At 38.0% G+C, this 10880-nt stretch overlaps 2 protein-coding genes across 6 annotated transcripts; one reads left to right on the top strand and one right to left on the bottom strand.

Annotated features, from left to right (window-relative positions):
• Nucleotides 1–889: 889 nt before the first annotated feature.
• On the bottom strand, nucleotides 890–4855 carry LOC126922698 (cationic amino acid transporter 4). 4 transcript variants are annotated; one of them, XR_007712898.1, is made up of 10 exons: nucleotides 4693–4855; nucleotides 4398–4548; nucleotides 3903–4151; nucleotides 3494–3829; nucleotides 2985–3231; nucleotides 2490–2889; nucleotides 2115–2343; nucleotides 1888–2049; nucleotides 1562–1795; nucleotides 890–1475 (listed from the first exon to the last, which is right to left on the bottom strand). XR_007712898.1 is itself a non-coding variant. In XM_050735519.1 (9 exons), exons 2-9 carry the CDS (start codon nucleotides 4537–4539, stop codon nucleotides 1614–1616), a joined length of 1947 nt encoding a protein of 648 aa, XP_050591476.1. In that variant the 5' UTR covers nucleotides 4540–4562; nucleotides 4693–4855; the 3' UTR covers nucleotides 890–1613. The 4 variants fall into 4 exon arrangements, 2 of the variants coding, with proteins under 2 accessions (XP_050591476.1, XP_050591475.1); XR_007712899.1 differs by having other exon boundaries at nucleotides 890–1169; XM_050735519.1 differs by having other exon boundaries at nucleotides 890–1795; nucleotides 4398–4562.
• Nucleotides 4856–5971: 1116 nt separating this feature from the next.
• Nucleotides 5972–10803, top strand: LOC126922692 (ATP-dependent RNA helicase DDX42). 2 transcript variants are annotated; one of them, XM_050735505.1, is made up of 10 exons: nucleotides 5972–6091; nucleotides 6678–6909; nucleotides 6982–7254; nucleotides 7619–8159; nucleotides 8597–8825; nucleotides 8986–9260; nucleotides 9519–9669; nucleotides 9756–10090; nucleotides 10172–10300; nucleotides 10501–10803. In XM_050735505.1, the coding sequence occupies exons 2-10, from the start codon at nucleotides 6695–6697 to the stop codon at nucleotides 10675–10677; spliced, it is 2325 nt and encodes a 774-aa protein (XP_050591462.1). In that variant the 5' UTR covers nucleotides 5972–6091; nucleotides 6678–6694; the 3' UTR covers nucleotides 10678–10803. The 2 variants fall into 2 exon arrangements, with proteins under 2 accessions (XP_050591462.1, XP_050591463.1); XM_050735506.1 differs by having other exon boundaries at nucleotides 6077–6189.
• Nucleotides 10804–10880: the final 77 nt, after the last annotated feature.

Raw genomic sequence — 10880 nt, 5'->3', positions numbered from 1 at the left:
TTTCTTGTATAATAACTTGGCTTAGATAAGTTGGCTTATTTGAAACATTTCTAAGCGTCTGCAAATACTTGCATTTCTTGCAAGTTACTCGCGTAATCCTGAAGCGATGTATTCTTCGTAAATAAACGTTCACCTTAAATCTTATTTAAGATGTGATATTATGGTATTTGCTAGGATATTTTTCATCTATGTAACATCTACGTCACTTTGACGGTAGTAATCTTTAAGATATCAATAGTATATACTTTCTTACGTAACATCGATTATATTATCTGCTATGGTAGTCGATCCTTGCTGGATCTGCTGAGCGGAGGACTGTCAAAATAACATACGCCATTAGTTATTTAAATTATACGGAAAGAAATAATTCGAGATACAGTATTAATCGACGTTCGCTTTACGTCAAACATGCATTAAATATTTTTGAACGTAAGAGGTCGTGAATAAATTGATGGACTAGGAACGGTCAACCCTAGAAACGTTTTATGCTATGGAACAAGTGGAACAAGTAGAACACACCGATTTAATCTCATAAAACGGGCGAAATTATAAACGAAGACTACAAAGAGAAAAGGGCATGATAAGTAGTCATATTTTCTATTTTCTCAGGGGAGCACTTCCAAAATTCAATAGAGCAATCCACGAGCTTAGCAAATCCGTGTACAGATAATCTTAAAATTAATGCCCGCCATATAATAGCTGAATCTATTGTCATGCTTTTTTTAGATTCGTATATCTTACTGTATAATTAGTCTATCCGTTCCCAAGGCACCATGTTTCGATCCTTGCAGCAGAACATTCAAATTTGCTCACATAGACAATTGTTCTGCATGCCTTTCCAAAATCTGGTCTCCAAAAATACATTCTCCCTCTCTCTGCACATCTTAACTTTTTTTGTGTTTTTTTTTTTTTTTATTGCAACATCAAATTTATAAATGTTCCGAATATTTTATTATTCTTCTGGACCAGACGATGGGTTTCTAGAAATCAAATTTGTACTAAGAATATGATACTTTTCCTTCCCTTAGAGTCGGCTGAATTTTACTATTGTACTATGTCGTTAGATACACTTTGTTTTCTGTGAATCCGTATAAATACGCAATTAAACGTTCTAATGTACAATCAGCATACGATGAAATTTTGTATGCGCAACGAGAATTAATATATATCTGTAAAATATAAAAGGACTGTATATACCATAAACTTGTGCGCGATAAAATATAATTAAATATAATAAAATATAAGGATTGCAATACTTTCAACTAAATTGCGATATACAAATAAGGTACGACATAATAGATCGACGAAATTAGTCGAGATAAATTACTAAAAAAGCACAGTCTTGCCTACATTGAAATCCTTCCAGCATCCAGTTGCTTAATTCTTAAAGACAAAGTGACTTGAAAGGGATACAATTCGGCTTAGCATTTTACATAACATCGGTATGTACAAAGATCCCTCAGACACTCTAATCTCTAATTCAAATTGAGGTATATGTAAGAAAACAATGGTCAGATTTAGTAACATTTTTCCAATTCCCTACGTATTATAATTTACTTACATTCAGCGTTGATTGGCATAATTTTTACACAGTTCTAGCGAACTCTATGCTTCTAATGTACGAAATCTTCCTCGTTTAAGATGGGAACTTTATCGCTTTTCTGATTAACCCGTAACGTCGCTCCCCATTTCGCACCCCGACCAGCTTCCGAAGTCGCCATTAAGATCGAATACGAATTTGGACCCGCTGCTTCTTTACTGTAGTGAATCCCATACAAGAAGTATATTAACATTCCTGCAACAAAGGTATAACGAGCGTGCGATATTATTGTGAAACAGTATTGACGATACTATCGACTTGTATGCAACTTTGATACATCAACTTACCGACTATCATCCACACAAGAAATCGTAGCCACGTTAAAAGCGACAGGTGAAACATTAACCCAACGTTGAATAAGATACTCAGAGCTGGTACTATAGGTACCATAGGTACGCGGAATTTACCAGTAGGTGGACTTTGTTGATGCGCAGAGATAACGATAAGACCTACGATTATGCTCGATTAGTTAGAGAACAAATGCGTGACATGGAGTGAAAATTCTGAAACTTACTGCCAATCAGTAATGTAACAACGTTTGTCAGAACGAAGTAATCCCACCAGTCTGGTGCAAAATACGTTTGAGATATCAGTATTAACAGGTAACATAAAGAAATGCAACCTGCCGTATAAATCATCACGGAACCAGTGACCGCATCTCCAGGCTTGCAGTTGCCCAGGAAATTCACCAGCCAAACGTAACGTGACGTAAGTTTGCCAGTGCCCTCGCTCAGATCTAAGAGCTATAACGAACGTAAAAATTATAAAGAAGAGGATAGATAGGAAGACTAGATTTTCTTTGTATACTTTTAGTCCGTAAGAACGTGAATTTGCACAGTTTAGTTAGAACAGTTATAAATGCTCGGTTCCTTCTCTCTTATTTCTTTACCTCGGATTCGGCGGACGTGACGCTGTTACAATCGCTGTTGGAATCCGCACCCTCGGTAGGTGGCGATGTCAAACTGCTCGGTGTACCAGCGTTCGATGGTGGCGGCGTAACTTTCTCAGGACGATATCTCAAGATAATTACGCTCGCTGAAACGATGGTATAGGCCAAGAAAGTACCGATAGACATAAATTCAACTAGATGTTGAAGGTCGAAGAGCAAAGCGATTAAGGCACTGACAGAGCCGCTGATAGCCAAGTTGAGAACCGGAACTTGAGTGCGCTCGCTAACGTGGCCCAGAAAGCCAAAGAGTAGACCATCGTTCGCCATGGCATACATTGTCCGTGGCAATGAAAACAGGGATCCGAAGAGAGTCGTCGTCATTCCGCACAAAGCCCCAACACTGTTGCGCATGAAAATTGTACACGGAAAAATTATTCCAACAAAGGTGTTTCTTGCTTCGAATTTTAGGTAAGAATCGTTCGACGACTTTCTCACCTTATCGCGTATTTCGCCCATGGTATTCCTCTCGATGAGAAAGCCTCGGGAAGCGCTGCTGTTGGATTGATGTTCCAATACGGCACGACTAAAGTTAAAGCGGCGCTGACCATCACGTACCCGATGGTTACGATTGCCATGGAAAATAGCGTTGCTCGTGGTATACTGTACCCAGGATCGCGCGCTTCTTCGCCAGAGGTAGCTATAGAATCGAAGCCAACGAAAGCGTAGAAACATGTTGCGGCACCTGTTCGTGTATAGGAAACGTATTAGAATAGAAGAATAGAATTTATTGGAAATGAACATGTATGAAGGAAAGTTGTCCAGTACAGAGCAAAGATAAATATTAACATTGAACGATATTAGTTGCTTCCTTATTTTATGAAGTTTCATTTATACTACAAATAATTGTTTAAATATTTAAATTTTACCAATCCATATTGTAGTAAAGAAGATATAGAATGGCTAGTACTATACGATTTTCCCTCCATGTATAGGTCCAAAAATACCTGCTAATACACCGCTGAATCCGTACGGCAAGAATCCTCCATTCTCACAGCTCCAGTTAGAGAATTTCGCGTAATATATCCCCAGACCGATTACCAACCCCATCACGCCTAAATTTACGATAGTGAGCAAAGAATTAACCGTTGCCGAACATTTAACGCCCAATGCTAACAACATCGCGTAAGCTAGACATAGTCCAGCGGCTAAAAAATCTGGTATAGTTCCAAGTGGCTCTCCCATCGTGTACCCGTGCATTATTCGGCGGGTGTAATTGCTGATTGCTCCTCCTGCTAAAGAATCAACGTATCCGCTCCATGCCCTGGCCACGGACGCCGCACCTATTCCCGAGCATAAAAGTTCCGTGAAATTTATGAGACGGAATAGACCGTAATCGAGAACAAATAACTTTACCGATCATATGCTCTAATATGATGTTCCATCCAATTACGAAAGCCCAAAATTCGCCGACGGAGATGTAGGTGTAAACGTACGCGCTACCAGCTTTTGGAATTCTCGCACCGAATTCAGCGTAACATAACGCAGCTAACAAAGAAGCTACACCAGCGAGCAGGAAGCTCAGGATTACGCCTGGACCGGCTGTGTCATGAGCCACCGTTCCTGTCAAAACGTAGATACCAGCGCCAACCATATGACCAACACCTGAAAAATAAATTCATATACTTACATACGTAAACATGAACACAAAGAGACCATAAAGTTGCGCGAGAATTGTTCATTCTGGCAATATCAGGCATAAACGTCTCGTCGAGTTACAACGTTATATCGCGCGTATGCAATTAACATTTTTCCGGTTTTGAAACTACTTTATCGCCTACGAGTACGTGATATCGCGCGAGGTGGTCGTGCATGTTCTTACGACTAAAATAGCAGAAAAAGCATACTTACCAAGCAACGTAATATCGAACGTGGAAAGACATCTTTTCATTGGAGTTTCAAGTAAATCACCTTGGAGCTTTTTCGTGCGATTCATTTTGGAACACAGGCCGGACATAACGTGCCCGAGGATCATTCGGCGAACCGATGGCATTCTGATTTCCTTTAAACAGATTCCTATTACAACATCATACTGTATCTGTATATGTATCATACCGATAAGAAGTACTTGAAAGCAAATGTTTATTTAGCAAACGCATTGCCATTCCGCTAAATCATAGGCTTCATAAATGGTTTCTCTACTTACGTGGAATTGACTATGTTCGTATGCGGAATTTTTCGATGCTTGACTCGTTGTGACAGAATCTCAACTGCGACGAACACGATCTTACGACGGACGCTGAAATCTACGGAGAAGTCGCATGGCGCCTCTGTTAACACGCAGGCTCGGATATCCGATCGATTCAGCTGTGATAGAACTATTTATGTCACTCAGCCGTCAGAGTATGAATGAAGAGAATCTTTTAATCAACATTTCCATGACAATAAGCATGCTTTTAAAAAACCTATTCTATCGTGTTCCTGCAGTCGCATTTTTAATCAACATTCGGAAAATTGATTTTCTTTTGATTCTATTTCTCAGCCGTTAATTTATTTATTTACAAAACTTCCTGAATTTAGCTTTATCAAATGGTATAAATATCGATAGATCGCGATAAGCTCACAATCAATTTCTACTAAGCACTTCTAACGAAATGTAATTGCTATTACGTTATAATGTTCAATGTTGTGTAATGTTGCTCAATAAAATATGCGAATAAGGGTGAACAAATTGTATCTAATATACATCATCTTTATTCTAACCATAATATTATACTTTGCATAAAATTTGTAAGATAATATTATCGAAGTTGCCTTTTTGAGAAAATGTATCAGTTACAGATTAAATTATTCATAACAGAGATCATATCCTTTTTGAGTCATTCTTCTGAAAACAATACCATTCGCTCAAGGACTTAACGCAGGATATCGATGCACCACATGGGAGCAGCACCGTCTGAGTTGTTATAATATGTATACACGAAGAAGAAACGAAAGTGCTCACGCTTATGGTCCTGGTTGTCCCTGGACTAGTGCTGCACCACGCGGCCAATACTGAAAGGTGATCCACGCTAGCATATACAAGAACCTATAAAGTTAGGGATCTGTCTTGTTTGATTAGCATACACAAGAACCTATTTAATTGTACGGTCCTACAGAAATGTTTTCGTAGCTATCTGAAATAGAAAAGAGTAAGAATAATTAATATTTATTATATGATTTTAAAGAAGAAAAGAAAAGATGTAATAATAATTGTAATATATTTTCCAAACAATATTTAGATTTAACATTAACTCTTGGCATTCGACATGTCGTTTCGACTGGCATGAATATTTTTGATTATTGTAAAATATTTTTAATAAATTAATTTATTTTTTAAGGCACGTTGCTGGTTTTACAGTATACGGTTGATCGAGAGTGGTGTTCTTTCGTTTGCGAAGGCAAATTTGTAACATGTAACTAAATAGATTCCTGTCTATGCTAGCGTGCGTGCAAGCAAACAGATCCTTCATTTTATAGGTTCTTGTACATGCTAACGTGGATCATTTTCAGTATTTGGCCGCATGGTACAGCATCTGTACTGTGAAACAACTGGAGCTGCAGGCGTGAGTACTCTCTATATGTACTTGTTTTATCGTTCGATATTGAAGTATTTAGAATCGCATTTTTTTAGATGTAAAGTAATTTCCTGAAGAGTATTCGTGTAAGTTAGATCCATTTCTCATCATTGTCCTAAAATATCGTGCAAATATTTAGTATTCGCAAATAAAAAATACGTATTTCAACGTTTCCCGTTATATTAGTGGGTTAGAAAGGTGTTCTAACCTCTTTCCTCCCGTTGAAATGAAAACAATAAATATATAGCGTTAGAAAGCAAATTTGAATAGCAGTAAAATAATACTGTATTGATATTAATCGATAGATTTTTGCGTTTTGTTTACCATACTTACTACCAGAATAAATATAAATGAAAAATAACAGGTCATGAATTTGGTTTTCTGTCATGTATGTTTGTGTCTTGATCCAAAGTCTATTAACAATGTATTCTCTTGATATTGTTAAGTGATTGTATCCAAAAGTAGGGCAAGCAGAAACAAATTATAAATACATGATTTGTTTGAGTTCCCAGCTATTTTCAGATGGCAATGATTCTGGGATACATAAATAACTGTTAATATATTCACATTGTAGAAAATAACAAGATAAATATGAGTTATCACCGTGGTGGTGGTAATAAGCCAAAAGGCTTTGGATTTGCTGGCTTTCAAATGACTGGCACAAAAAGAAGTGGGTCTAACATACCACCGCCTCCGCCAAATTCTACTCTAAGCAAGCAAGGCTATCACACTATGAATTCTATTACCGAAAATGCCTTATCTGCATGCTGGGGAATGCCAAAGAAGCGTAGCAAAACTGAGGAAGAGTGAGTATACGCTTTAAGAAGTTATAAGAGAGCAAAATTAAGAACAACTTAAATGTTAAATGCTACAATTAGGTACTTTGAGGATGATGATGATCCTCCACCATTTTCTTTGGAATATATTCCGGCACCTGGATCTCCCACTTACGATTGGATGAAAAAATCAACTTCGAAAGAAGATAGCGATAGCGAGGAAGATCCACTAGATGCATTTATGGCTGGTATAGACGCAGAGGTTAAGAGAAACAATTATGAAGCACAGCTGGCGGAGGACGAGCGCAAAGAAGAAAAGTCCAAGGGATTTAGAGCGGATATCGATGGCGAGGACGACGAGGAAAGTTATTACAGGTAAGGACTTTGTTGATTTTTTTGGCAAGGGAAGAAAAGATGCAGCAATGTCTATTTAACTGTAGTCCGGATTCATTGACTCAAAGCTATTGATTGTGAGCAGATATTATGGTATTGAGCCAAGATCAATTTAAAACAATTAACTTCTCGCAATCCATTTGCGATTCTACCAAAATCTACTCATGAGCTACCAGTGGTTCACGACCCATATTTTGAGAACTTATGACCTAGCATATTAACAATCGTAGTTCAGATTGAGCTCCTATAGTTAGATACTGGCAACTGCAGTTAATTAGCCATTGCTGTATTTGTTAAAAAAAGAAAAAAAAGAGATGAAGAAATATCGGGTTATTCCATTGACAAGGTATATGGAAGAAAATCCAACTGCGGGTTTGCAACAAGAGGAATCTGACCAAGAGATCGACTACGACGAAGACGGGAATCCGATCGCGCCTCCAAAAAAGAAAGATATCGATCCCTTACCTCCTGTTGATCATAGCGAGATAAAATACGAATCTTTCGAGAAAAATTTTTATAACGTTCATGATGAGATCGCTAATTTAAATAAACAACAAATCGACGATCTGAAGAAAACTTTGGGAATAAAGGTATCTGGTCCGTCTCCGCCGAATCCGGTTACCAGTTTCGGTCATTTTGGTTTCGATGATGCGTTAATAAAAGCTATTAGAAAAAATGAATACACTCAACCTACCCCCATCCAAGCTCAAGCAGTTCCAGCCGCATTGAGCGGCAGGGATATAATAGGTATAGCGAAAACCGGTAGCGGTAAAACAGCAGCATTCATTTGGCCAATGTTAGTTCACATAATGGATCAAAGAGAATTGAAGGCAGGCGACGGACCCATCGGTTTAATTCTTGCTCCTACGAGAGAATTGTCACAACAGGTACTTGTTACGTTAAAGTAGCCTAAGCTATTATACTAAATTGATCGGAAGTTCTGTCGTCAGATTTTGCTCGTAGTTAGTATTTTATTTGGAGGTTTTCAGATAGTTAAAGCGTATGTATATTATCAAAACATAGACCATTAAAAAATGGTTAATATTGTTGAGAAAATGATCTTGACCCACTTATGCAATAACTCATCAGCTAATAACATTAGTAAGATTGACAAGTTGCAAGTAGAAGGTTTCGCGATCTTATAATTTTTCATCGATTCAATGCTATAGGAGCACCGAAAGAATATTTTAATTGTAATGTCAGTTCAGATATTTCATTTGTTTCTTTCCAAAGAATAAAAACGACAGCGCTCTCCAATCAAGCTAATATGTATGTAGGGATAGTTTTAGGCGCAAGTTTATTCGGTTCGTTGTTGTATTCGTAGATTTACCAAGAAGCAAGGAAGTTCGGGAAAGTGTATAATATTCAAGTGTGCTGTTGTTACGGCGGTGGCAGCAAATGGGAGCAAAGTAAAGCATTGGAAGGGGGTGCGGAAATAGTAGTCGCAACGCCGGGTAGAATGATAGATTTAGTTAAAATGAAAGCAACGAATTTAACCAGAGTAACATTTCTAGTATTGGACGAAGCTGATAGAATGTTCGATATGGGTTTCGGTAAGCGCACCGTTTGCAATACAATTTTATAATCTTGGAACAGGGGAGAAAAACAAGTTTTCTTCGTCGATCGGTTGCGTCGTCGACGCGATTGTTGGGAAACTTTAAGACCTATTAATAATATTTTTATTTTGCTTGTTACCGCTCTGTTTGATTCCAGAGCCACAAGTGCGTTCAATATGTAACCACGTAAGGCCAGACAGGCAAACATTGTTGTTCAGCGCAACTTTCAAAAAGAGGGTAGAAAAGCTTGCGAGGGACGTCCTGACGGATCCGGTTAGGATAGTACAAGGGGATGTCGGTGAGGCGAATGCTGACGTCACGCAACACGTGATAGTGTTCAATAATAATCCTACTGGCAAATGGACGTGGTTGTTGCAGAATCTAGTTGAATTCTTGAGTTCTGGTAGTCTGTTGATTTTTGTAACTAAAAAGGTTGGCGATTATGACCGTGCTCGGTTAACTAGTACAACTGCTGATATTTATGCATTTGTGAGAAACTTTAATTCAAATTTAATTTAGAACTGTGAAAATGTATAAAATGTACAGCGAGAAAGAGCTATAATGGATATTTCTAACTATGTCCATGAAACTATGAAATTATTTATATTGCATAAATATCCGCAAGTTACTCAATAGATACAAATTATATATAGTGAATTTCTGCAACTGTATAGTATTATATTACCGTAGCTCAATGCGGAGGAACTTGCGAACAATCTCAAGTTGAAAGAATTTGACGTTATGTTGTTGCATGGTGATATGGACCAAATCGAAAGAAACAAAGTAATAACGGCTTTTAAAAAGAAGGAAGTTACTACACTGGTCGCTACTGACGTTGCTGGTAATTATCTTCTTGCCTTCGATCAGCTGGAACGATTAATCTTATTTGTAACGATTTCCTGAAACTCCTTTTGAATTTTCCCGTAGCTCGAGGTTTGGACATTCCACATATCAGAACCGTCGTTAATTACGACGTCGCACGAGACATAGATACTCATACACATAGGATAGGTAGAACTGGTCGAGCGGGTGAAAAAGGAACAGCGTATACCCTTGTAACAGAAAAAGACAAAGAATTCGCAGGTCACCTAGTTCGAAATTTGGAGGGTGCAAATCAGGAAGTACCAAAGAGTCTCATGGATTTAGCGATGCAAAGCGCTTGGTTCCGCAAGTCAAGGTTCAAAGGTGGGAAAGGGAAGAGTTTGAACGTTGGAGGGGCCGGACTTGGGTTTAGGGGAAGACCGGAAACATCTTCAACTTCGGTATTTATTCGTTAAAATTCCTCCAGTTCCCTTTTTCAGATCTTAATATAACGTTACAAATTTGTTCAAATTATTGTTTAGAGTTGTAGTTCCTCGTCGCAAGGATCTAAGGACATAAGCGAAGTTGTTAAAAAATTAGAAAGACATGGACCAGGTAGCGATCGGTTATCGGCCATGAAAGCTGCTTTCCGTAGTCAGTACAATTCTCAGGTAAGTCCTATTTCGTTACGATCATATAAATAACAACACATCATCGATCGAATAGCGTTCCTTGTGAGTAGTAAGAAGTGATGAGGTTGAATCATTTAAATTTAGACGAAACGACTTTCTTAGAATTTAAACAAACACCGCTATAATGTGTAGGATTTGGGATAATATATGTGATATGTGGGAATTTAATTGATTTTTAGTTTCGGGCGTCGTCGGATCATACGTGGGAACAAACTATTACGCGGCCTTCGGTGATAATGCCCCCACCACCACCTGTACCTCCGAAACCAAATACGGAACAATCAAAGACTCAGGATGTACAAAATACGAATATCGGAGGAGAAAGGAAGAGAGTGAGAAAGAGTCGATGGGAATAAACATTGATGACTGAAAATTGCGATTATTTTGTGTATATTAAGATATTATATTATTGCTGATAATATGTGAACTGCAGTGGCGTTGCCAATTGTTTTTATATTATAATAAGATTTAATTTTAGCAAATTTTTGCTTACCTCAAATTTCTTTTCCTACCTATACAAGTCGCCTATATAAGGCTGTATGACAGTGTTTCCCAATCT

Source organism: Bombus affinis, chromosome 12, assembly GCF_024516045.1.
Source record: "Bombus affinis isolate iyBomAffi1 chromosome 12, iyBomAffi1.2, whole genome shotgun sequence".
Classification (NCBI taxonomy): domain Eukaryota; kingdom Metazoa; phylum Arthropoda; class Insecta; order Hymenoptera; family Apidae; genus Bombus; species Bombus affinis.
This window is presented reverse-complemented; position numbering and strand designations above follow the sequence as displayed.

Coding starts and splice junctions, on each gene's coding strand:
- LOC126922698 (XM_050735519.1), bottom strand. CDS start 4,539: ATGCCATCGGTTCGCCGAATGATCCTCGGGCACGTTATGTCCGGCCTG. Junction 2,050..2,114: donor TGTTACATTACTGATTGGCA/GTAAGTTTCAGA, acceptor GCATAATCGTAG/GTCTTATCGTTATCTCTGCG. Junction 1,796..1,887: donor TCTTGTGTGGATGATAGTCG/GTAAGTTGATGT, acceptor CCTTTGTTGCAG/GAATGTTAATATACTTCTTG.
- LOC126922692 (XM_050735505.1), top strand. CDS start 6,695: ATGAGTTATCACCGTGGTGGTGGTAATAAGCCAAAAGGCTTTGGATTT. Junction 8,826..8,985: donor AATGTTCGATATGGGTTTCG/GTAAGCGCACCG, acceptor GTTTGATTCCAG/AGCCACAAGTGCGTTCAATA. Junction 10,301..10,500: donor GTAGTCAGTACAATTCTCAG/GTAAGTCCTATT, acceptor ATTGATTTTTAG/TTTCGGGCGTCGTCGGATCA.